Consider the following 25,906-nt stretch of genomic DNA (forward strand, 5'->3'; position numbering starts at 1 on the left):
GTAAGAGGATGGGCGTCGCAGCCGTCTTTGAAATCGTTTACTTAAGAAGTAAAGAAGTAGATGGAAATGTGTGGATTACTTTTTGAATATTTCATCTCAAATCCATTTAGTGGTTTATAAAATGATCTTTAGAAAACACAGAACATTCTATCCTGCCTTTATGAGTTCAATAAAGTGTCAAACACAGCAAAATTATGTTCTAGCGACCATCTGAATATGCGGAAGACATTCTTCAAACTTTTGTTCTATCTGTTTCTTTTTTACATCTGTAGGCCTTACTGGCTGCCCGCCAGGAGAGAGAGATCCAGCTGAAAATGCTCCTGACGCGTGGAGAGGCAGTCCAAAGAAATACCTCAGCTGAAGGGGTCCCGGTGATCCGCAAACAAATCCAAGACCTCAAGGACTCGTGGGACTCGCTGCTTTCTGCTTCCATCCAGTGTAAAAGGTGATTGGTTTGTGCTTGTGTGTTTTATGGCATAGCCTCGTTGAGTTTGTGTTAACATCTCCGTGCTGATGCTTACAGTCAGCTGGAAGGTGCTCTGTCGCAGTGGACCAGCTATCAGGAGGATGTGGAGCAGTTTGTGCAGTGGATGGAGCGGGTTGAAGAAACGCTGAGCTGCTCAGACAGACAGTACTCTGAGATGAGAGACAAAACTGCTAACCTTGGGAGGACAAAGGTATGGAAATGGGAGAACGTCAACAAAACGCCAAGATAATTAGAAAGCTTGAGACCTAAAATATTGCATTATTTGTTTTTATAGGAAATAAATGTCTATGAACTATTTTGAGTTCATGCATGATCATAGCTGTGTGTGTGTGTTAATTTAGCTTCTCTATGAGGAGGTTTTGAGTCACAGCAGCCCTCTGGAGACCATCGCCACAAAAGGGTCCAACATGGCTGAGCACGGCACCACCCAGCAGGAGGTGCAGCAGCTACACTCCAGATACAACACACTGAAAGAAAAAGCAAAGGTAAAAAAAAAAACTCACCGGTGCTTTGTCTCTTGCAGACTCTATTCTCTTTTCATTTGTTTTGGTATTTCTTCAGTCTGCTTTTGTATTTTTTACTTCACTATAAATCACTTTAAGTCTAATTCAGCTGTTTTTTAAATGCGTTTCATGAATAAAATCTGACATTTTAAACAGTTTCTGCATGCCTACTACATGGTTTCTATGATTTCCTGTTATAATTATTCTAGCATGCATTATGTCAGCACATTAATCCTAACTTCAAAACAGATTTGAAACTTTTGCATTATTTAGTTTCAAACTGCAACTACGGTGTTTTCAAACATCTGATGGTGAATGCATTTAACCCATTGTTTAATCTATTGCTCCTTTAATGATTGCTTTGCTTTTACAGAATGCTGTCTGCAAGGCCAAGGAGCTTGTGATGGTCCATCAGGAGTATCAAAGAGGGTTGCACGTGTTTGAGGACTGGCTGGAGCAGGAGCTGGCCTCTTTGGCATCACTGTCTCATCCAGAAGGAAACGTGGACACGCTGGAGAAAACACTGCAGCAGCTACAAGTGCAGCAAATGTTTTTTTTAAATGTGCAAATGTGCACAAATCTATGAATTTTATCTGTTGGCATCAGGAACATTTTTGAGTATTTTCCTTTTGTGTTTTCTTTACAGAATTTGCAGGAAAACTGCTCCAAAGGCCAGGCGTTGCTCACCTCAGTGTTGACCTGCAGGGAGAGGGTTAGTCCCTGGGGTGTGCCTCAGATTGAGGATCGTGCGTTGGACACGGCAAAGCGAGAGTGGACAGCCCACCAGAGCCGCCTGGAGGAGACTCTGGCCCAGCTGCACTCCACACTGACCCGGCTGAGGCAGATGGGCCACAGGTTCCTGAACCTGGCTCAGTGGCTGGAGGACACGGAGAAGGTGGCAAACGTCAGAAATAACCGGCGGTCGGATAGATCCACGAAGCAGAGTCAGCTGAAGAAACTCCAGGTCAATGAGATATCTGCTCACCTGGTTTTAAGCTATTAGAAGAATCATTTGTTTCTGAATTAACCAGAATAAATTAAGTTCAGCATATTTTTCTGCAGTTTTTATATAAAACACATAAAACATTTATTTTGTTTGATGCACATTAATAACTTGGAGTACATTAATGGCAAATAGCTCACTTAGACTTATAAATGTGTGCTTTTGCACTTCAGAGTGAACTCAGGTCCAAATTGAGTCTTTGACTGGCAGAAACTCCCAATTTACTCACTCATACTGCGTTCACTGGAGTGCAGATGCCAAAAATACAGTTTTTTTGCTTGTCAGAGTGAAAGCGATGAAGCATCCTTCACTTTGCCCTTGAACACATAACTTATTTACATTCCCAGTCAAACACCCTGCCTGGTGTGTTCTCCTGCGGAAAGTTTCCTGCTAGCGTCAAATCATGAATAATGTCAGAAGCATTTTTCACTAAATTAATGTAGTCTTTTCTCTACCTTTGTTCCTCATGATCAGGGTTTTCTTGAGGCGGTGCTTTCACGGCAGGGAGAAGTTGATGGCCTCTCATCTTTAGCCCAGCAGGTTCTGGAGGAAACCTACATCAGCAGCCGTGTCAGCGTTACCGCCACCCAGCTGACCGCCCGCTACCACTCCATGCTGCTCAACATCCAGGTTCAGTACTGCTAACATGTCTGATATTCAATAATTCATGCCATCTGTTGAGGTTCTCAGATTCTCCCATATATTTTTGTTGTATATATTTTGTCTTCTAAGCCTGCACTACTCTATTGTTATTGTCACTTTTTTACAGTTTACAGTATTTTAATTTTACTATCTATAGCAATAAATTAATACTTTCTTTCAGATCAGTAGAAAGACAGCAATCAGATAACAGCAAACAAAGATAACTGGAGTAAACAACAAAATTCAAATGATGATTTTCCCTATTAAGCAAAGCAAATCTATCCAAAACCTGCATCTATGTGAAAAGTGAACTCTTAATTTTGACTGGCCTGATTACTGTCAGATGTGTAGGATGAACAAACCACAACAATCTAAACCATCTGAGAACATGAATTTGGTTAATAGGTCTTAAGGAATTCTCAAAAAGCAACACGTCGTGTTCTTTCTTAAGAAATTCAACAATACAGTAGAACCCAGAACACTGCAGGCCTCAGTTAAAGGTGTGGGACACTGAAAACTCATTTTTAATGAGTATTTCTGATTAGAATCAGTCACTCAGAGTTTTTCATGCAGCCTGAACTTGAAAATAGTCTCCTACACCTATCTTCAGCATTCGTTTTTGATAGAAAGTAGACGACAAAACTCTAGGATTTGAAAATCCTGACAGATCTACGTCACATTGTCACTTAACATTCATGGACTCACCCATCTTAGCTCATGACAGGGAAGACTGTTGTTGGTATAACATCCAGGAATCAGCAGAGGATGTCTCGGCTAGCAGAAGCTAACCGTTAGCATTAGCAGCTTCACCACACAGCGGGAGCTCCTCCAGGCTTGTGTTATTTGTGGAGATAAAACGTCTACGTTACCGGTCAGTGGTAGAGTCGCGTTGCTGTTAACCAGTCAGAAGCTAGCTGTCCAAATATCAGGAAATAAGACTCCAAAACCTGCCGTCTGAAGCTCAGCTGTGACGTGGGTCACTGCTAGTTCCTGGAAATGGTGGCCTGGCCTGCCAGACCCCTCCTCTGTTTAATTCTGCACAGAGAAAGGGTCTGGGAACTCTGCTATTCAAGTAACCCCACCCCCTGAGAATTCTAACCGAGTCAATCAACGCTGAGTAGCGCACATCACACACAAGCCCCCACAATGCAGGTGAAAAATTGAAGCAATCCCGGAAGTGAAATAAATTGCAGTTCCACCCTCATCCACTAGGGGCTGGCGTCAGAAGCGATCAAATCCTCATTGACTCCCATGTTAAAAAATACCAATTTCACAGCAGAAATAAACATGTTTACAGCCTGGTACCAAAACATGTTTTTGGTTTAAATTATCTAGTTTACACTCATGACAACTCTGAGGGGGTGAATTTTTTTCTCACTCTTCCATTTAAGTGTATTAAAAGCCTAAAATTCTGTATAATTAATGAGCATCAAACCCACGTGACCACAGAGCTAGCTCCGGGGAAAGGCCTCAGTAGAGCCTCGGTCTGGCCTGGAAACTGTTCCGTCATTTTCAGTGTCTCAACGTAGACCAGTTGTAGCGTTTGTGTATTCTTTTTTGGATATTTTTTGTGCAATTGTTGGACAAAATGACTTGCTGTGGCATTAATTGCACTAATAGAGCATCCAAGGAGTCTCCACTTCATTTTTTTCTGTAAGTAAAATTATATTTATGTATTTTAGGTCACTGCCGAGCTGAGCTTAGATGTTAACATGTACTGTTTAACCATGAAATTTAAATGTAATAGGGTAAAACCCAGTGCATTTAACATAATGCTGCACTTTAGAAAATGGGTTGAAATATAACGTGTTGGTGGAGCTGGGTTCCCACTATCGGCTTGTGGAGCTCTCGGGAGACCTTTGTTTTCCACCCGGTTCTCCCCTCCCCACAGCTCGGCGCATCTCTGTCTGATCGCGGCTTCTGTCTGATGTGCGGGCTGCCGGCTTGTGGGGCTCTGGGATGGAAACCTTTCCACCCGGTTCTCCCCAGCGGCAGCTCTGCGCATCTCAGATCGCAGCAGCGCTTGTCTGCTGTGCGGCTGCCGGCTTGTGGAGGTCTCGGAGACCTCTGTGTTCCACCCGGTTTTACCAGCGGTCAGCCCGGCGTATCTCTTACTCAGAAGCTCTGGTGTTGTGCACAGTTAACTCCGGTTGTAGCTAGGTTGCTACCTCCGTTAGCTTAGCTCTCACCTCCGCGTTAGCTTTGGGTTAGCTTCAGGTTAGCTTGTAGCTAGTTCGACCGGGTGTTGTCAGTTGATCCCAGCCTTGCAGCCCCATCCTCAGCTCCACCTCTCTTCCCTTTTGTGGAATTGTCTGGGCTTGACAGAACCTGTGACACGGTCAAAATGGCGGTGGTGGCCACCTCCCATTTATCTTCAAAAACGTGTTGTTGGAGCCTATGGAAACCCATTGTCCATATATGTATTTGTCGATGGTGACACACCATAACGCCGAGTTTGTCGAACATGGTGACTAAAGCGGAGTTCGCTGCAGCTCTTTCCTCTGTTCTAAATGACACAAATGTCTTTAAAACCACAACAAGTAGAAGCGCTAAAAACATTTCTTCTAAAGAAAAAAAAGATGTTTACGCTGTTGCCAGACGCCGTTTTTTATTACAGCTAAAAAAGCTACAGTGTCACGTGGTACAGTCGGCATTTCCGTCTTTTTTCTGATTGGTCATTTTCGAGCAACCTAGTCCCGCCCCTCAAGTGCCTCTCTGCCTGTGAGTAACCAGACTCTTTCTCTGTGCAGAATCAAACAAAGGACGAGTCTGGCAGGCCAGGCTATGGAAATGGTGCACCGGTATATTTAAGGCATTAATTTCGACTAGAGACCACTGCAAATGTATCGAGTCAACGAATCAACCACTCCTTTAAGGTCAGAGGTCATGAGTCAACAACAGCAGTGATCAAATAAACAAACGTCTAAGTGACAAAAAGTTCAACAGAAGAGCTATTTTGCTAACAAATTTAACAAATGCACACACACACACACACACACACACACACATAGAAAGGCAAAAACATCCTCTCACCACCTTTGGCTCTTTGACATTGATCGATACATTTGATGCCTTAGCCTGCACCAGCCTGAACTCAGTGTGTTCTCTGCACACCGCGGGCCCTGTTTCTGCTCTCTCACCATGAAATTCACTCCAGTTTGCACTCGAGTTTTCCTGCATCACCCCGCTGAAGTAGCTTGGGGACTCACCTCTGTGAGGCCAGCTTGTGTTGCTCTGCAAACTCACATCCAGCCTCTTTATTTGTCTCCTTCTCTGTGGGGCTAAGGGGAAATCAATGGGGCTCTCCTGGTCAGGGGCTAAATCTGTAATTAAACACCACAAAGTGCAATCTCACACCCGGCATCAGACGTGTCAAATATTTCTCTGCACTACATTGATCTCTTGTTTTTCTTACACATTTGGTAACACATCTGAGTGTGTGTGTGTGTGTGTGTGTGTGTGTGTGTGTGTGTGTGTGTGTGTGTGTGTGTGTGTGTGTGTGTGTATGTGTGTGTTTACCCCGTCACTTTTGTTCTCTAGTCTCTATGCTACCCACACCTTAACCACACAGATAGCTACCCCTCCTCATTTTGTGAATCCCTGTAATTACACTGCAGGAAGTAGGGGGGCATATGGGCTTGAGGTGGGAAGCTGTTACCTCTATAGAGTCAGAAAAGGTGTGCACTCAGCACTATCAGATAATTGGAGCTTCTCACTGTTGGATTTGCAACTTGAGTGAATAATGTGTCAAACCTGCAAGAACCCATCTCTGTCCTTGTGGTGTTATCGACTCAAAATCTCAGTCAAGTGGATAATGCATCGAAAACACGAAAAAAGGAAAACACACTGCTTTGTAGCCATGCTCTTGACATGGAGGAGATGAAAGAGGAAGAGGGGAGATGGATATTTTTTTTTTGTTTTGATGGCTGATCAGAGGATTTGGTCCTTTGTGGCATCATGTTAGAGAAAATCTAGCAGCTTAAAAGAGGGAATAAAATATGTTTCCTGAATTTTCCCCTGACCAAATTTGTTCAGACTTCTTCTAAAGATCACGTAGCTTTAATCTAACAAAATTAAAATGTATTTCCCATATATTTTTAGGATACAATCAAGCAGCTGCAGGAGGAGTTGAAGAGCCTTGAAGAGGCAGAAAACTTGTGCGTATCTTTCACCGAGTGGCTCAACTCGACTCAGAAAAGCTTCACAGCGTTAACGGACCACGCTGAAGCACTGGACCGGGCTGCCATGGAGAGGAAGATGAAGAAACTAGAGGTATTGATTCGTCATATTAAACTTTTCATGTGGTTGAAAGGCTTCTGTAGATTCTGAGGCAGTTGAATACGCTGAGTTTTACACCAATTGCCACACAAGTTGCAGAAATTCACCACTGATTTATCACTGCAGCAAACTGAAGTTAGCAGGAGTCCAAAATCAAAGTCGACCTGTGTGCTGGTTACAACAAAACGTTTGACCATTCAGGTCTTCATGAGGAGGACGAGAACGTGTTCCACGGCTGACTCTTTGTGTTGGTGCACCAAAAACAAACACAGAAAACCTCCAGTTACTTTTGTGTACTGAGGATTTGATGAGAGTGTGTGTGTGTGTGTGTGTGTGTGTGTGTGTGTGTGTGTGTGTGTGTGTGTGTGTGTGTGTGTGTGTGTGTGTGTGTGTGTGTGTGTGTGTGTGTGTGTGTGTGTGTGTGTGTGTGTGTGTGTGTCGATCGACCCTTTATGAAGACAAAGCTGGTTCTGCTTTAGAGGAGAGAGGGAGAGGGACCTCCCACTGTGTGGAAGAGGATGAAGAAGCGTCGGTGTCATGAGCCTGCTGGCACAGACTCCGTAATTGATGCAGTGCCCTCACCCCTTCACATCACACACACACACACACACACACACACACAGAGTTTTTTCTCACCTCGTTTGAGATCGCTAAACCCACTCACACTGACAACTTGTACCTAACTTCTACACCTGCAAGTTGCATGTGATTTCCCACATTGTTTCCACTTCAGCTCTTTGTTCTGCACACACACAAACACACACACAGATATTTGCAGTAATCCCAGTCTGGGATCGATGCTCTGTCTCTGTGTAGCGGATAAAGACTTGCCGCCACCACATGTGTCCTTCCACCGCTGAAGATGGCACATAAAAGTGCTCCATCACTTCCTGGTCTCCTATTGCGAGAGAAGCTGTGCTGTTCAGTGAACAGGGACGATTATGCATTGACACACAGACCACTTGTCAATAGCTCCGTTGAGGACCATTAGTTGGGATCTGACTTTATTTGACATCGTCGGAGTGGGATTTAAATGGGAGCAGTGGCTCTGCAAGAGCAGAACGTCCTTCTGTCCTTCTTTGTGTTTTTCCTTGACGTTTTTGTTTTAATTCTTGACATTCTAATGTGTAGTTTTATCATATGAATCTTATTCTTTTAGAGCAAAACCCAACCGGAAATTTTGTGTGGAACATTTTAATGTCAAATTGATGAGACCAGGAGAACATGGTTTTTCTGAAGATGCATCTTTACCACAAGCTGAAGCAGCAACACACTTATGGATAAAACACTCGTTTTTGCAGATCATGATTTCATGTGTGCTGTGTGTGCTCTAAGCTCTTGCTGGTGTTAAGTCTCTAAGAAAGGAACGACTGGATGTACATTTACAGCTGATTATCCACATTTAGGCCTTTCACTTACACAAAAATAAGAACATTTTTTTCCTATTTTGCATTAAATTGGTGCAAATGTTTGGTAATAACATGAAATTAACATAATCAGTTAATAATAATTTTAAAATGTGAACTTCACTAAAACTATTTATTAAATATTATTTCTGATTATAATTGGTGACCTCATCCAGGCTGAACATGAAAATAGTCTCCTACACCTATATCCTGCTGTAGCTTCTGATAGAAAACAGACGGTGAAACTCTAGGAGTAAAAAATCCTGACAGATCTGCGTCACACTGTCACTTAACATTCATGGATTCACCCATCTTGACTCACGACGGGGAAGGCTGTTGTTGGTTTAGCGTCCAGGAAACAACAGAGAATGTCGTGGCTAGTAGAAGCTAATGGGTAGCATTAGCAACACCGCCACACAGCAGAGCTCCTCCAGTCTTGTGTTATTTGTGGAAATAAAACATCAATGTTGCAGAGCAAGCAGTCAGTGGTAGAGTCGTGTTGCTGTTAGCCAATCAGAGGCGAGATGTCCAATCTGCTCCAGCTGACTTCTACATTCTCAAATAGGCGCACCGGAGAACAAATTACAAGGCATTTGATCCACTAGAGACCTCTGCAAATGTAGAAGTAAAGTTGACCTAATAATTTTATTCTTTTTTATTAACATTTGTTTTATGATAGGTCAGCGTTTTTGATGAGTTCAGTGCATGCTTCAATGAGACCTTAACCTGCGAATTAAAGGGACATTCACCACATTTACTCCACATACAGTATTGTAATTCACATAATGTTGTTGTCAGGACTTGACCAAAACAACTACAGCTTCATTGTTTTTCAACATAACATTGGGTTTAAAGTCAGGTTTAAAAGAGGATTTTTAAAAAGTTCTTCTCAACAGCAAACCTCGGTGAAAAGAGCATCTCATCTCCTGAGTTTTAATCATAAATACCCAGGAATGATCATCTGGGATAGCTAGTCTCCATGGTCTTTGTTCTTGCTTCAGCAGTAATTTTCTCCCACTTTGAAAATAGATGGTGGTTGTCAGCATTGTATACGACGACACGAGTAACCCAGGAATGACTCGCTGAACCTCTCGAGCACATCACCACAGCTGTTGCACAAGGAACTCGACACGGATAATTGGGGGTACAAGGCCGTTGTAACATGAAGGCCCGCTGTTCTATGAGCCTCACGTCTAATTGTTACGACTCTGAATACCGAAATTTACCTAAAATCCACCCTAACGTCTTTGTGTTTATGCATGAAACCAAATAAAATTTCATTTCAAACAAATCTTTTTCTCCGAGGGATGATCTTCCGAGCTTAATTAGACAAGAGGTGCTGCAGGGAAGACTATGAAGTGTGAGTCTGGACATGTTTTGATATGAATGGGAGATAATTGGTCATAAAGAGCTCAAATAAACTCTCCATCAAATGTTTGAAGACCTCCTTAAACACGGAATTGTGTGCCGTTTGGATAAAGCGTCTTGTTATAGTTGGAAGGCAGGCGCTGTGGAGATGATGATCAAGCTCGCGGTGTCAGATCAAGAAGGACACGTGGGTGTGTGCAAACACACGCAGGTCTCGTTATGTTGCCCACAGAGGTGGTGGAGATCCGAGTCTGTTGGAGTGTGACGTTTCTTTCTCTGCTCGAGCATTAATAGGCTGATGATGAAAGCTAGATGGCATCCTATCGAGTGGAGGTCAGTGTGTGTGTGTCGTGGTTGCCCTGGAAACCCCCGCAGCTACTGTTGCCTATTAAGGGTCTTTATAATTGCGTCCTCCTTTCATATTATTCACTGTGGTTTTCCCTCACCATGAACTCCCAATCTTCTCTAGGTTTCAGCGTGCAGGTGTCAGCCTACCTGATGGGTTCAAAGCTTTCTAAAAGTCCTGCTAGGCTAGTCTTAGCATCTGGGCAGGACTATAGGTGAAGGACAAAGAAAATGGGGGTTTTCTGCTAATAATAATCCTTGAAAATATATTGTAATTGTATGAAAGATGAATTTTTACAAAGCGATCCAATGATTTCGGCTTTTGTTTACCTGTTTATTGTGAAATATTCTGGTTTAAGCATCGATGTGAAAATTATTTACTTGTTTCCAACCAGACTCTCCAGTCAGAGCTTCAGCGAGGCCACAATTTCCTGAAATCCCTGAGGGAGCGTGCAGAGCAGGCAGCGGGCTTCCTGGACGAGGCAGGAGCAGAGAGTTTAGGGGGAGAAGTGGAAGCACGTCTTGCCCAGTTGGAGGAGCTCGCCGGAGGACTCCGTCAGGAGCACAGCTTCCTGGAGCGCACCTTACTGCTGGCGAAGGAGTTTCAGGATCGGTACAAGGCTCAGGTCCAATGGCTTGTGGAGACCAGAGCTTTGCTCAGCGCTCCAGTGGAGCCCAAGGCTGAACTCTACCAACGCAGAAATCAGCTGGCCAAGTATAAGGTACAAGAGTAACTGATTATATTCAGAGCACAAATTTATTAATGCCTCCAACCATAATTTTGCACTTTGGTGGTTTTTGAAATTGTGAGACGGTGCTGAATATTATTATCCTAATAGGCCACAAGTGACCTCGCAAAGCTCCAAAACTGAATAGAGTTAAAAGAACTGCTGATCGTTTAAAACTGCCGTAGAGAATAGTCAGAGGGGGGATGAAGGGTGGGTGGATAGATGGATGAGGGGTGGGTAGATGATTGGATGGATGGGGGGTCGGTAGATAGAAAGATGGATGAGGGGTTTTGTAGATGGATGGATGGATGGATGAATAAATGGATGAAGGGTGGGTAGTTGGATGGATGGATGGATGGATGGATGAGGGGTGAGTTGATGGATGAATGGATAAGGGGTGGGTAGATGAATGGATGAATGAATGAATGAGGGGTTGGTAGATGGATGAATGGATGAGAAATTAGTTGATGGATGGATGAGGGGTTGATGGATAGATAGATGGATGGGGTGGGTGGGTGGATGGATGATTGGATGAGGAGTGGGTAGATGAATGGATGAGGAGTGGATGGATGGATGGATGGATGGATGGATGGATGAGGGGTGGGTAGATGAAAGGATGAGGAGTGGCTGGTTGGATGGATGGATGAGGGGTGGGTAGATGAATGGATGAGGAGTGGCTGGTTGGATGGATGGATGGATGAGGGGTGGGTAGATGAATGGATGAGGAGTGGATGGATGGATGGATGAGGGGTGGGTAGATGAATGGATGAGGAGTGGATGGATGGATGGATGGATGGATGAGGGGTGGGTAGATGAATGGATGAGGAGTGGATGGATGGATGGATGGATGGATGGATGAGGGGTGGGTAGATGAATGGATGAGGAGTGGATGGTTGGATGGATGGATGAATGGATGGATGAGGGGTGGGTAGATGAATGGATGAGGAGTGGCTGGATGGATGGATGGATGAATGGATGGATGAGGGGTGGGTAGATGAATGGATGAGGAGTGGATGGATGGATGGATGGATGGATGGATGGATGAGGGGTGGGTAGATGAATGGATGAGGAGTGGATGGATGAATGGATGGATGAGGGGTGGGTAGATGAATGGATAAGGAGTGGCTGGATGGATGGATGGATGAATGGATGGATGAGGGGTGGGTAGATGAATGGATGAGGAGTGGATGGATGGATGGATGGATGGATGAGGGGTGGGTAGATGAATGGATGAGGAGTGGATGGATTAATGGATGGATGAGGGGTGGGTAGATGAATGGATGAGGAGTGGCTGGATGGATGGATGGATGAATGGATGGATGAGGGGTGGGTAGATGAATGGATGAGGAGTGGATGGATGGATGGATGGATGAGGGGTGGGTAGATGAATGGATGAGGAGTGGATGGATGAATGGATGGATGAGGGGTGGGTAGATGAATGGATGAGGAGTGGATGGATGGATGGATGGATGGATGGATGAGGGGTGGGTAGATGAATGGATGAGGAGTGGATGGATGGATGGATGGATGGATGGATGGATGGATGAGGGGTGGGTAGATGAATGGATGAGGAGTGGATGGATGGATGGATGGATGAGGGGTGGGTAGATGAATGGATGAGGAGTGGATGGTTGGATGGATGGATGAATGGATGGATGAGGGGTGGGTAGATGAATGGATGAGGAGTGGCTGGATGGATGGATGGATGAATGGATGGATGAGGGGTGGGTAGATGAATGGATGAGGAGTGGATGGATGGATGGATGGATGGATGGATGAGGGGTGGGTAGATGAATGGATGAGGAGTGGATGGATGAATGGATGGATGAGGGGTGGGTAGATGAATGGATAAGGAGTGGCTGGATGGATGGATGGATGAATGGATGGATGAGGGGTGGGTAGATGAATGGATGAGGAGTGGATGGATGGATGGATGGATGGATGGATGAGGGGTGGGTAGATGAATGGATGAGGAGTGGATGGATGAATGGATGGATGAGGGGTGGGTAGATGAATGGATGAGGAGTGGCTGGATGGATGGATCACAGTTGTAGAACTGGTGAAATTTGCATAAATTCCAATAAATCAGTTCTGAAAATGTAAAAATGAAAGTAGTTAAATAAAAAAATGTAGTATTCACAATCTGTATCCTTTGATCCTGAAGTAGTTTCAGATGTCAGAAACAAAACAGGACACTGCTTATTATCTCGTTAAATGAGGCAGTCTTTTTACACAATGAAGAAATCTGTGTGTGTGTGTTTTCAGACTCTTTTGCAGATGGTTCAGTCCCACGATGGATCCGTCAGATCCGTCATGGAGAAGGGAGATACTTTGCTGGCTTCCGTCCACTACCCCTCCGTTAGAGACAAAATGCACCGACTGCAGAAGGACTACACGACACTCTGCAAAGCTGCAGCGGTGAGAACTACCTCAGCACTTAAAAAGTGCATAAATGTTTTGTTTTTCCACAATAAAAGGCTAATAGCAGAGTAGAAGACGCTATTTCTTGCATAGAGCCGTTATGTTGTGGCTCACACAGGCTCACGTGGATAACCTGGAAGGCCAGGTGAAGGAGCAGGAAGCTTATCACAACGAACTCCAGGAAGTGGAACGCTGGCTTCTGCAGATGTCCAGCAGGATGGTGACTCCTGATCCGAGTGTGAGCAGAAGCCTTGAGGCAGCGACCCAACAGCTGGCAAGGCACAAGGTGACAAATCGCATTCCTCCATGATGGCTGCCGAGTAATAAATAAATTAAATAAACCATAATTTCTCTATTTTTCACATTAAACTTCAAACATTTCAGACTTTTATTTCCATAAATTGTTTATCTGATTGTTGATGTGTTTTTCTCTGCAGAGTTAGGCTTGCAGAGTGCTGATGTACAACTTGCTCTTCTCTTTTTTTATTGCATGTTCAATCAGGTGGTTTTGTTTCCATCAGTCCCTCTGTGGCCATGGTCTGTTTTGAAGACTTGCCCTCTTTTACTTTATCATTTTTATTGGAAGTGCCTCTTCACTCTCCCCAGGCCATCATGGAGGAAATTGCAGGCTTTGAAGATCGCTTGTCAGGTCTGAAAGAGCAAGGAGACCGCCTGGTGCAAGACTGCAGTGACCGCGTGCAGAGCAGACTCAGACAGCAGGTCCAAACCCACCAGCAAGGCATCAGAGACAGCTACTCTGCCATCTGTAGCACAGCGCAGAGGGTGAGTGAGGAGGAGGTGTGAAAAGGAAAAGGACGAAGGACGGTTTCTAAACATTTATAATTCAAAGTAAATAAAATTTTCTGGTGCGTTTGATGCCTGTACTTGTGTGAACACAGATGCATGCAGAGACAGAAGGATGATAACATCCCAGCAGCCAGGGTTTCCACTTAATCCCAACCCATTCTGACACTTAAACCCGTCTCTGAAGGCCGCCCTTTGGTGCCGCTTTAAGGGGCACAGCTAGCTAATTATATTTGCCAAAGAGAAGCTCAACAGCAGCCACACTCAGACGCCCATCAGCCAACATCACTAACTTCATTTCTCCAGATTAATCTCCACGGATCGCTTGTCATGCCCACTTCTTCACACCTGAGCCAAAAATGATCACATGTCACCATTAAGTAGATCTGGCTAGTCCTATAATCCAGCCTCACTCTGTCATTTTGGCAACCTCTACTCTGTCATCACAGCTCACCTCCCCAGACATCACCACCACCATGTGCACATCCAATCTGGCATTGTGTGATCCAGCCACCTTCTACCACTACACTGCTGGCTTCCCTACAACCGTGCCTCCAACGTTGTAACGGCTGCCAACTGTGTCCCAGTGCAACACAGCTCTAATATCCTGCCTGGCTACCACTTGCCACCATGCCAACGTTCTAGCCTTTGCCAGATACACTGGGCAGTTAGCCAACACTCTGGCCCGCCACTCTTTCCTTTCAGACTCTCAAATTAACACTGTCACTCAGGACCTTGGTGTTTCTCTCTCCTGTGGAGGGCATGGATGCCTCCACATTCAACACCTGTTAAATACAACACTGCATAACTGGATGTATTAAGAGGTTCTGTCATTTAAAGTAACACTTGATAACTTTTCCACTTCTGCCTCCTACTGATTGAAAGTGGAATTACACATGTCGTAAACAACCCTGCCGCAGCCTGCTTTAGCTAGGGCTAACAACAAGCTAATGCTAACACAATCTAACTGATAAATAAGCCATGAAGTAGAAGGATCCACAAGGACTAAGAAATATTATTACTTACAAGTCCAGTAGCAACAAAGTCAGGTCACCATCAGTCCATGATACAAGTGTAGGCTGTTCACTCTGGTTTTATCTCTTTGCTTTGCCTCCAAAGACATTCCTCTCTACTTCCAGGCTCCATGGCATGAAGATGCAAAAAAGAAAGCAAAACTCTTCTCTTCTTTTGCTTTTTGTTGACGGTCAGCGAACTGAAAAAGAGAACTGCTAGCCTTTATATGAGCTACTAGCACAGTAAACAGCTATTACCTGAAGCAGGTAGAGACCTCCCACTAGTGTTCCTACTGGAACCAAAATAGATGTTCAGTTTGTGGTCAGCAGAGGCCTACAGAGTGCTGTCCAATGTAAACTTGGTTTAGTTTCTGCTTCAGGAATCACTGAAATCAGTTTGACAGCAATAGCGCATTAAAGGCATATTATGCCAATTTTTCATACCGTTAAATAATTTTCTTGAGACATATGTGCTAAAATGACCCTTAGCGAGGTTAATGAAATGTCACTTAGACCCCACCACCATCTGTGGCCAAAATAACGCACTTGCAACTTCAGAGTTATCAGTCAGGTTGGAATTAGCAAAGTGGAGCTGAAATGTTTGGTGCTGGAATCTGCTTCCAGCATGATTCCTACTTGGTTTAGATGGTGAACACAGCTGACTTGTTTGATTTAGTGATGAACTGTTCCTGTAGAATCTAATGAAAACTGAGGAGACAATTCAACTTTTGGATTAAGGTGTTAAAAAGACAAATTCACAGCAAAGAGAGGAAACTTCCATTCTTACTAAAAGACACCAGGGGATGCTAAAAGAAAGCTAAAACTACTTAGTATCCCTTTAAAACTCATTAGTGTTGCTTTAATTTCTTTGAAGTTCATCAGACATGCAGCTTTGTGTTTTTTTAATCCATTTAGAGCTCCTGTGTTTTTTATTCTGCTAATTATAGGCAAAAATGTTTTGCAGAAATGAGATATTACACATCTTTTCCCGATATAATTTGTTTTATTGTCCTGCAGGTGTATCAGAGTCTGGACCACGAGCTACAGAGGCATGTCAGTTTGCAAGACACTCTGGATCAGTGCAACACTTGGCTAAGCTCTGTGTCAGAAAAACTCGAGCCTCACTCCGAGACGTCGCTCAGCCTTGAGGAAGCTCTTCAGCAGGTCTGGAAACCTTTTCCTGCACATTCATTAAATTGTATTAAACTGACCACTACCTGGTGGTGAGTTGGCTCAGATGGTGGGGAGGATGCCGGTCAGACCAGGCAGGCCCAAACGTATCGCGAGGGTCTGCTGGGAACGTCTGGCAGAGTCTCCTGTCAGAAGGAGCTTCAATTCCCACCTCCGACAGAACTTCCAAAATGTTCTGGGGGAGGCGGGGGACACTGAGTCTGAATGGACCCTGTTCCGTGCCTCCATTGTTGAGGCGGCCGACCAGAGCTGTGGTTGCAGGATCGTCAGTGCCTATCATGGTGGCAACCCCTGAACCCGCTGGTGAATACCGGCGGTTAGGGATGCTGTCAAGCTGAAGAAAGAGTCCCATCAGGTCTTTTTGGCCTGTGGGACTCCAGAGGCAGCTGACGGGTACCGGCAGTCCAAGCGGTACGTGGCTCGGGTGGTCGCTGAGGCAAAAACCCAGGCATGGGAGGAGTTCGATGAGACCATGGAGCAAGGCTTCCATACAGCTTTGAGGAGATTCTGGTCCACCATCTGGCGCCTCAGGGGGGGAAAGCAGTGCGCTACCAACACTATCTATAGCGGGGACGGTGTGCTGCTGACCTCTACTCAGGACGTTGTGGATCGGTGGGCAGAATACTTCGAAGACATCCTCAATCCCACTGACACGTCTTCCAGTGAGGAAGCAGAGTCTGGGGACTTTGGGTTGGCCTCTCAAATCTCTGGTGCTAAGGTCACTGAGGTGGGTCAAAAGCTCCTCTGTGGTAAGGCTCCAGGGGTGGATGAGTTCCGCCCGGAGTTCCTTAAGGCTCTGGATGTTGTGGGGCTGTGTTGGCTGACGCGGCTCTGCAATATTGCATGGACATCAGGGGCAGTCCCACTGGACTGGCAGATCCGGGTGGTGGTTCCCTTATTTTAAAAGGGGGACCGTAGGGTGTGTTCTAACTACAGGGGGATCACACTCCTGAGCCTTCCTGGTAAGGTCTATTCAGGGGTTCTGGAGAGGAGGGTCCGTCGGATTGTTGAACCTCAGATTCAGGAGGAGCAATGTGGTTTTCGTCCTGGCCGTGGAACACTGGACCAGCTCTATACCCTTAGGGAGATCCTGGAGGATGCGTGGGAATTTGCCCAACCAGTCGACATGTGTTTTGTGGATTTGGAGAAGGCGTTTGGCCGCGTCCCTCGGGGGGCCCTGTGGGGGTACTCCAGGAGTATGGGGTACCAGGCCCTCTGATACGGGCTGTTAGGTCCCTGTATGACTGGTGTCAGAGCTTGGTACACATTGCCGGCAGTAAGTCGGGCTCGTTCCTAGTGAGAGTTGGACTCCGCCAAGGCTGCCCTTTTTCAGCGATTCTGTTCATAACCTTTATGGACAGGATTTCTAGGTGCAGCCAAGGTGTGGAGGGCATCCGTTTTGGTGGCCTGAGGATCAGGTCTCTTCTTTTTGCAGAGGATGTGGTCCTGTTGGCTTCATCAGAACGTGATCTTCAGCTTTCGCTGGAGCGGTTTGCAGCTGAGTGTGAAGAAGCTGGGATGAGAATCAGCTCCTCTAAATCTGAGAGCATGGTCTTGATTCAGAAAAGGGTAGAATGCCTTCTCTGGGTCAGGGATGAGGTCCTGCCCCAAGTGGAGGAGTTTAAGTATCTCCGGGTCTTGTTCACGAGTGAGGGAACACTGGAGCGTGAGATCGATAGGTGGATTGGTGCTGCGTCTGCAGTGATGCGGGCGTTGTACTGGTCTGTCGTGGTGAAGAGAGAGCTGAGTCAGAAGGTGAAGCTCTCGATTTACCGGTCGATCTACGTTCCTACCCTCACCTTTGGTCATGAGCTTTGGGTAGTGACAGAAAGAACGAGATCGCGGATACAAGCGGCCGAAATGAGTTTTCTCCGAAGACTGTCTGGGCTCTCCCGTAGAGATAGGGTGAGAAGCTCAGTCATTTGGGAGGGGCTCGGAGTAGACCCGCTGCTCCTCCACATCGAGAGGAGCCAGTTGAGGTGGCTCGGGCATCTGGTCAGGATGCCTCCTGGATGCCTCCCTGGTGAGGTTTTCCGGGCACGTCCAACCGGGAGGAGACCTAAAGGTAGACCCAGGACACGCTGGAGGGACTATGTCTCTCACCTGGCCAGGGAACGCCTTGGGATTCCCCCGGAGGAGCTGGCCCAAGTGGCAGGGGAGAGGGAAGTCTGGGCCTCTCTGCTTAGGCTACTGCCCCCGCGACCCGACTCCGGATAAGCGAATGAAAATGGATGGATGTTACTTGCAAATCTTAAAGTGTGCTAAAATGCATGCAGAAGCTGAGAATATTTGCAGGTTTTCATGCATGAAAATGAAACCTTAAATCCAGGTGAAGCAGGAGCGAGCTCTGCAGGAGCAGGCCAGCACGTACCTCCAGCTTGTTTGTTCAGCGTGTGACCTGTCAGAGCTGAGGGTCAGGGAGACCGCTGCAGCCATCCAGCACGTCAAACTGCAGGTTCGTTCACTTAGTAGGTTCTGTTGCTTTTAAAACTTGACAGTTTGACTTTAGATTCACGCCTTTGTATTTTTCATTTTTTTGTAGATTGAAGAGCGCATGCTTCTTTGTGAAGAGGTAGCAGACAGCTGGAGGGACTTTGAGGAGCGTAAAGCAGATCTGGAGACCCAGCTTAGAGAGACAGAGCAGCAGCTTCAGAACCTGGTCCGGAGACCTGCAGAGTTGGAGCCTAAGATTGCACAGAACCAGCTGGACAAGGCACAGGTCTGTGTGCTTGAGTAATATGTATTTCTTTGAAGACTTGGGGCAGGAATTGCTCACAGGAAGAGAACAAAACAAGAGAAACAAACAAAGACTGGCCCAAGATGCCTTCTTGTTCTTCTGGTGTTTCCTGGTTTATAGTCTTAATTTTCAGTTTGGAAGCAAAGCCCACCTGTTCACAGCAACGTTTGGATGCTTGCTGATTGCAAAATGTGTCCTGTCAAAAAGTTTTAGCGCCACACTAAATAATCTCTTTTCTTTCCCAGGAGTTCCTGCAGCAGATTAGGGAGAAACAATCCGAATCAACGCGATTGAACGAAGCCATCAGCAGGTTGACGGACGGGCAGGTCTCGCCTGTCCTGGAGGAGATAAGGAGACTGAAAAGAAGCTGGATGGAGCTGAGCCAGCGGGCCGAAGAGCTCGAATCCCAGAGAGGGGAGGACATGCAGCGGAGTGGAGAGTACCAGGAAAGTGTGGCTGCTGTGGAGGAACTCTTCCACCAAGTATCCAGGGAATGGGACTACCTCGCAAGGTTTGTAGGTTTCTATAGTAAACTTAACTGATCATGTGGATCAAATACACTTAAGTTCTTTAAATCCTGCATGTGGACCCCTAGAGCTGACACAGAAAGTACAAGTGAACATCTGGAGGCTCTGAGGAAGCTCGCTAGTGACCTAGATGATCAAAAGGAAACTCTAGAAGACCTTAGAGACCAGAGACAAGCCATCCTGCCTCGGCTAAGTCTGCTGGACAAGGAGCTGGTCAAACAGCAGGTGAGAGCATTTATTTCACAAACGAGTGGAAGAAGTTTGGTTTAGTAGCATCACTATGTGGCGTATCACCAGGTGGGTCATCTGGAGCAGCGCTGGTCCCAGCTGGAATCCCTCATTTTGCAGAAGATTCAGGATTCGGCTCAGACACTCAAGGATCTTGCTCGGGTCGAAACCCAGCTGAGAGACGCCAGGGAGTGGGTGGAGGAGCAGCATCCCGCTCTCACTTCCGCACTGAGGACCAGTCCACCCCCAGATCTCGCTCAGAGTTTCCTGTTCGACCACCTGAGTGTTTGCGTGGAACTGGAAGCCCGTCAGCAGCTGCTCGGTCAGGCGGTGAGCGAAGCCCAGGGCGTGGCCTCCAGGCTCGGGCTGAGTGAGAAGAGATGCTTACAGGAGCTTGTTGAGCAAGCCCAGATGGAGGTGGAGGCTCTCGGGGCTCGGGTAGCCCAAAGGAGGAAGTACCTCAGTAAGGTAAACAGCTGGAAGTGAAAATTTAAATCCTAATGGATTTTTAATTGTTTGTGATGAAACTTCTGATGTTCTCTTTCTCTCCAGGCCTTCACAGAGCGGACACAGTTCCTTCAAGGCCTGGGGAGAGCCTTGTCCTGGGTGAAGCAGCAGGAGAGGAAGGCTTTGATAGACGACCACATAGCACTGCTTCCTGAGGATTTGACCAAACAGGTCGCTGCGTGTCGGGGCATTCAGAGCGGATTACGAGCTTACCAAAGAGAGCTGGCATCGCTCTGGGTACAAGGCCGAGAGTTAGAGCGAGATGCCACAGACAAAGAGAGAGGGGAAACGCTGGCGAGAATTGAGGACCTCCAGGCATCTTTTGAAACTGCTCTACAGAGAACCACCCAGCGTCTCACAAGCCTAGAAAAAGCCTTGATCTCCAGGAAGTACTTTCAGGTTGACCTGGACAAGACGTGCCTCTGGCTGAGACGAGCAGACGCCGTAACGTTCCCCGAAATCAATTTCAGCAGCGTTGACGACAGCTGGGATCTGCAGACGCAGCTGTCTAACTTTCAAAGTGTCTTAGAACAGGCGTCAGAGTACGAAAACCTCCTTCTCATTGTCCAAAGAATCGGTCAGGAGATCCTTCCTACTCTGAACGAGATCGACCACTGCTACCTAGACGAGCGACTCAACGCCCTGCCACAGCAGTACAACGCCATCCTGGCTCTAGCCAAAGAGAAAAAAGACCGAGTCCAACAGATGATCCTTGAGAGGAAAGAGTTCAGCACTTTCTTCGATATAACTCGTAACGCACTGCAGGAACTCCAGGAGCAATATGACAATCTTGAGAAGCAGACTATCAGCGTAAGAGAAGAGGATGTTGTTGATTTAATGAATAAATATAGAGGCATTGAAGAAAGTTTGGTCCATATCAGCCCCGCGGTTAGAGAGCTCCACAGGAAGCACGAGGGGTTCCTCATTAGGGGTCAGCAGTACAGATCTGAGGAGACGCAGCGGTTGGTTCGTCTCCACGATGCGCTGAAGATGAGAAACAATCAGAGGATCACACATCTAAACGACTGCTTGAAAAAGCTAGTGGAACACAACAGGGTGATGTCCAAACTAGACTCCAAGGTTAAATCTGTTGACGAGGAGCTGGTCAAAGTGAATTCAATCAAAGATTTAAGAACTTCAGATAAAATCACAATGCTTTTTTCGCTAATGGAAATACTTGATGGAGCCAGGTCTCAGGTTGAAGAGTCTTTTAAAGAGATTAAGAGTCTTGATCTAAAGTTTGAGGCTGCTGCCTTTCAGGAAACGTCGCTGCAACTGGAGTGGTTGCATTCCCGCCGATGTGACGTTAAATCTTTAGTCGAGAAAAATCAAACAACCGTTCCCAAGACCGAAGACTTCACGAAAGAAGCTGAGAGGACCTCCGACTGGCTGGAGAATGTTCGACACAAACTGAAAGAGCCTTTAATGTTTGTGGAGATTAAAACTGAGAGGATACACCAGGAGAAACTGAAACTGAAACTCCTGGAGGAGGAGTTGATCAGTAGGCTGAAACTTGTTGATGTCTTAAGTGTGAGAGAAAAGCAGAAATATGAATGTGGCAAAGAAAGTGTTCCTGTGGGAATGAAAGAAAAACTACAAGAGCTGATGAAGCTGGGGGCCGAAGTTCAGCAAGAAATTTGTTCAAAACAGGTAATTTTACCTTTTTTTCTGTGAGGTGCAACCATTTCCTTCTTCCATCTGGCTCATGGCTTACATCTTATAAATTCAAATCAAAGGTGTGGAACACTTGGGGGCGGGGAGGGGGGGGGGCGAAATAGATCTATATGACATTGTCACTTAACATTCATGGACTCACTCATCTTGGCTAACAATCGGGAAGGCTGTTGTTGGTTTAGCGCCCGTAAAACAGCAGAGAACGTCTCAGCTAATAGATGCTAAATTCCTCCAGGCTTGTGTTATTTGTGGAGATACAACATCAAGGTTACAAGTCAGTAGTAGATTTATGTCGCTGTTGTCCAATCCGAGGCGAAATGTCCAAATATCAAGAAATAAGACTCCAAAACCTGCCGTCTGAAGCTCAGCTGTGGTGTGGCTCACTGCTAGCTCCCGGATATGGTGCACTGGTGTGTGTGTGTGTGTGTGTGTGTGTGTGTGTGTGTGTGTGTGTGTGTGTGTGTGTGTGTGTCCACGAGTATGGCTTAAGCTTGGTTTATGCTTGACGCATTCACTTTCCGCTTGGTGATGCGGCTCGCGGATGGAACACGCTTCACAACTTGCAGCATTTATGGTTCATGCGGCTTGTCTCTGCGGTGAGCCAATATTCTCCCAAACTGTAGGGGGCAGCATGGAGCTCTACAGCATGCATCCAACACTACACCATAGTAGAAGTAGAAATTACTGTTTACAACATGGCATTCCAGCATTTTTAACAGCGTCCTCGTCTTTTCCGACAGTGCGAGCTATTTCGCTCCAAGAATTATTAACAACATGTTGATCACGGTGATCTCTGAGAGGTGAATCATACAAATGTTTGTATTTACGAATCTCCGCCATACTAGTTCTTGCCGGTCCGCCATGTTTTTCCACGTCCGACCGTCCGCGTGGTTAGAAATTTTCCCAGGTGCGCGGTGCGGAAATTTTGGGCCGTGCGGAGGCGCGGTGGAGGGGCGTGGTTGTTAAAATGACGCAATTTCGCCACGCGGAGCCGTGCGGACCTCGCGGACGCGTTAAGCATAAACCGACCTTTACAAGGCATTCATTCCTACTAGTATGGCAAGCCAAAACCGTCACAATACGCCACTTTCCCAACCCGTCTAGTTAAGAAATGGCGAAAAAAACGCCGTTTGATGTGCCAAGACGTCGTAAAATACGGCGAAAACTCTGCCGGAACGCCGTAATTTACGCCGTTCTGAACGGTCCCGTAGAACGCCCGTAAAATACGCCGTTTTTTCCGGACATTGAACGCCGTTTTTTACGTCACCCTAATCCCAGACGCGTTCTCTGTGTGGGTGGCGTAAAATACGGCGTTTGGTACGGACATTGAACGCCGCTTTTTTCGCCGTTCTGTGACATAAAACGCCGCTTTTAACGCCACTTTGTGACAGTTTTAACGCGTTTAAAATTCAACTTTACTCTCATTTATGCAGAGCCCTCCCCATGGGTTTCTCATCCACTTAATTTAAACTCCAGTGACCCAATGAAAGACGAGGAGGTTGAGGCGGCACTAATTCATCCCAGATTCGCCGGGCTGTCGGGCTGTGCGGATTGCTGTTTTCAAATACAATTCGGCTCTGTTTCAACTAATTTCACTGTATTGAAAAAGCCTTGAAATGTAGTAATATTATCAACAATGTGTCAACATTATTATTTTTTCTGTCCACCTGTAAAAGGCAGAAACGCTGTTTCAGTCAGACCTGATGATTACTTAAAAGTGTGGCTGCCGTATCAGTCTGTCCTCGTGGCTCGTGAGTCCAGCTGAAACATCAGTGCTCTTTCTGTCCAAAACTCCATTCTTCTTAAGTTAATCCACTTTCAGTATTTACTATTGTGACAGTGTGTGTGTGTGTGTGTGTGTGTGTGTGTGTGTGTGTGTGTGTGTGTGTGTGTGTGTGTGTGTGTGTGCTGTCGCAACGTCCCGATTGATCATGCGCCCTGGATGTTCCTTTGGCTGACTGGTTAGAGCGTATGACTCTCACCCGAGAGTCTGGGGATCGAATCCCGCCCGAGCTCTCGTTTATCCACCTGGCCACACTATTGTTTTTTTTTTTCGTTTTTTTTTTAACGACTGTTATACTTGTCTTACAGGAGCTTCTGAAGATGTTCTGTCTTGCTTCTCCATCATCACTCTCCAGCTCCTCAGACCAGCCACTCCAGAACCTTCCCAGATCCAGGATCAGAGCACTTTAATTAAAGTTTGAAACATGTCTGCTTGTTGTTCTCCTATAGAAGCCTTAAACTAGAATTTGCTAATGAGCTTTCTTGGCTAAAATATGCTCTTAAATGTTTTTATTTACATAATCAAGAAACACGTTTTTCATTGCTGCTTCACCAAGACATGACTGAAAATGTCCTCATGATCCTGAAACGCTGGTTAAAACAAATTACTTTTAACCTCTTATAAAACAAACGTGTCTGTTGATGATTATGCCCACTACAATACTGAAGCACCTGCATACTTGCTACCGATTTGCTAACTTTCTGTAATATTTGATATTTAAGTTAAAAACATGAAATGCTGTAACACAAATTCCAAATGTTCTAGTTGAGCACTTGTTTCTACTCAACTAATCATTATTTCTGTGATTAGTCAGCTTTTTCCTTTTCAATAAACACATGGAAAAATTACAATTATCTTACTGAAAAATGGTTTAACAGTGTTGCACATGTATAATAATCTGCACTGGTTTTCACAGTTACGGCATTCTTCAAACTATAATAATAAAATAAAGTGAAACGATATTTACAATTGATTACTTCAAGTTCCTACTATTTACATTTTATGCATCGATACTGTAAATGGCTGTTTACTAAGGCATACAAAGTCAGTGGAATGTTCTCATACGGGTTCTTGCCTAGTAAGCAGGGGGTTGCCTCCTGTAAAAATGGAGATGATCAGCCTCATTTTGTCTTTCAGCACACTCCGTAAAGTCCTAAATTTAAAAAAATGTGGTTTGTGGGAGAGGCTCATCTACTTTCTAAGGCTAACACTTTTAAACTCCTCTTAAGCACACACTCAACTTGTTAATAACTAAAAGGATTGTTCAATACCTGCTCAAATAAACAAGGCAATTCTACAGACTCGTGGATTTGTAAGTAGCATTAATGAAGAATACAGGATCATATAGAACAGAAATATGTAGATTTACAAGCAAACTACCTGTGTACAGGCACTGACTTTGTATGCCTTAGTAAACAGCCATTTACAGTATCGATGCATAAAATGTAAATAGTAGGAACTTGAAGTAATCAATTGTAAATATCTTTTCACTTTATTTTATTATTATAGTTTGAAGAATGCCGTAACTGTGAAAACCAGTGCAGATTATTATACATGTGCAACACTGTTAAACCATTTTTCAGTAAGATAATTGTAATTTTTCCATGTGTTTATTGAAAAGGAAAAAGCTGACTAATCACAGAAATAATGATTAGTTGAGTAGAAACAAGTGCTCAACTAGAACATTTGGAATTTGTGTTACAGCATTTCATGTTTTCAACTTAAATATCAAATATTACAGAAAGTTAGCAAATCGGTAGCAAGTATGCAGGTGCTTCAGTATTGTAGTGGGCATAATCATCAACAGGCACGTTTGTTTTATAAGAGGTTAAAAGTAATTTGTTTTAACCAGCGTTTCAGGATCATGAGGACATTTTCAGTCATGTCTTGGTGAAGCAGCAATGAAAAACGTGTTTCTTGATTATGTAAATAAAAACATTTAAGAGCATATTTTAGCCAAGAAAGCTCATTAGCAAATTCTAGTTTAAGGCTTCTATAGGAGAACAACAAGCAGACATGTTTCAAACTTTAATTAAAGTGCTCTGATCCTGGATCTGGGAAGGTTCTGGAGTGGCTGGTCTGAGGAGCTGGAGAGTGATGATGGAGAAGCAAGACAGAACATCTTCAGAAGCTCCTGTAAGACAAGTATAACAGTCGTTAAAAAAAACGAAAAAAACAAACAATAGTGTGGCCAGGTGGATAAACGAGGGCTCGGGCGGGATTAGATCCCCAGACTCCCGGGTGAGAGTCATACGCTCTAA

General features: G+C 45.3%; 1 protein-coding gene across 9 annotated transcripts in view; it reads left to right on the forward strand.

The window, feature by feature from the left end:
- The window catches only part of syne1a (spectrin repeat containing, nuclear envelope 1a), a 138,191-nt gene that overhangs the window by 71,782 nt on the left and 40,503 nt on the right, over window positions 1-25,906 (forward strand). For all 9 annotated transcript variants that reach the window (XM_054747909.2, XM_054747906.2, XM_054747916.2 and 6 more), the window contains 18 exons: window positions 273-445; window positions 524-677; window positions 829-972; window positions 1,364-1,528; window positions 1,637-1,954; window positions 2,468-2,623; window positions 6,737-6,907; window positions 10,428-10,754; window positions 13,026-13,178; window positions 13,300-13,467; window positions 13,788-13,964; window positions 16,016-16,162; window positions 18,519-18,644; window positions 18,732-18,908; window positions 19,172-19,437; window positions 19,522-19,678; window positions 19,751-20,149; window positions 20,234-21,838. In XM_054747909.2, coding sequence (XP_054603884.2) covers window positions 273-445; window positions 524-677; window positions 829-972; window positions 1,364-1,528; window positions 1,637-1,954; window positions 2,468-2,623; window positions 6,737-6,907; window positions 10,428-10,754; window positions 13,026-13,178; window positions 13,300-13,467; window positions 13,788-13,964; window positions 16,016-16,162; window positions 18,519-18,644; window positions 18,732-18,908; window positions 19,172-19,437; window positions 19,522-19,678; window positions 19,751-20,149; window positions 20,234-21,838 — 4,983 coding nt within the window. The remainder of the gene's footprint in view (window positions 1-272; window positions 446-523; window positions 678-828; window positions 973-1,363; window positions 1,529-1,636; window positions 1,955-2,467; window positions 2,624-6,736; window positions 6,908-10,427; window positions 10,755-13,025; window positions 13,179-13,299; window positions 13,468-13,787; window positions 13,965-16,015; window positions 16,163-18,518; window positions 18,645-18,731; window positions 18,909-19,171; window positions 19,438-19,521; window positions 19,679-19,750; window positions 20,150-20,233; window positions 21,839-25,906) is intronic.

The sequence above is a fragment of the Nothobranchius furzeri genome, chromosome 2 (genome assembly GCF_043380555.1).
Source record: "Nothobranchius furzeri strain GRZ-AD chromosome 2, NfurGRZ-RIMD1, whole genome shotgun sequence".
In the NCBI taxonomy this organism is placed as follows: domain Eukaryota; kingdom Metazoa; phylum Chordata; class Actinopteri; order Cyprinodontiformes; family Nothobranchiidae; genus Nothobranchius; species Nothobranchius furzeri.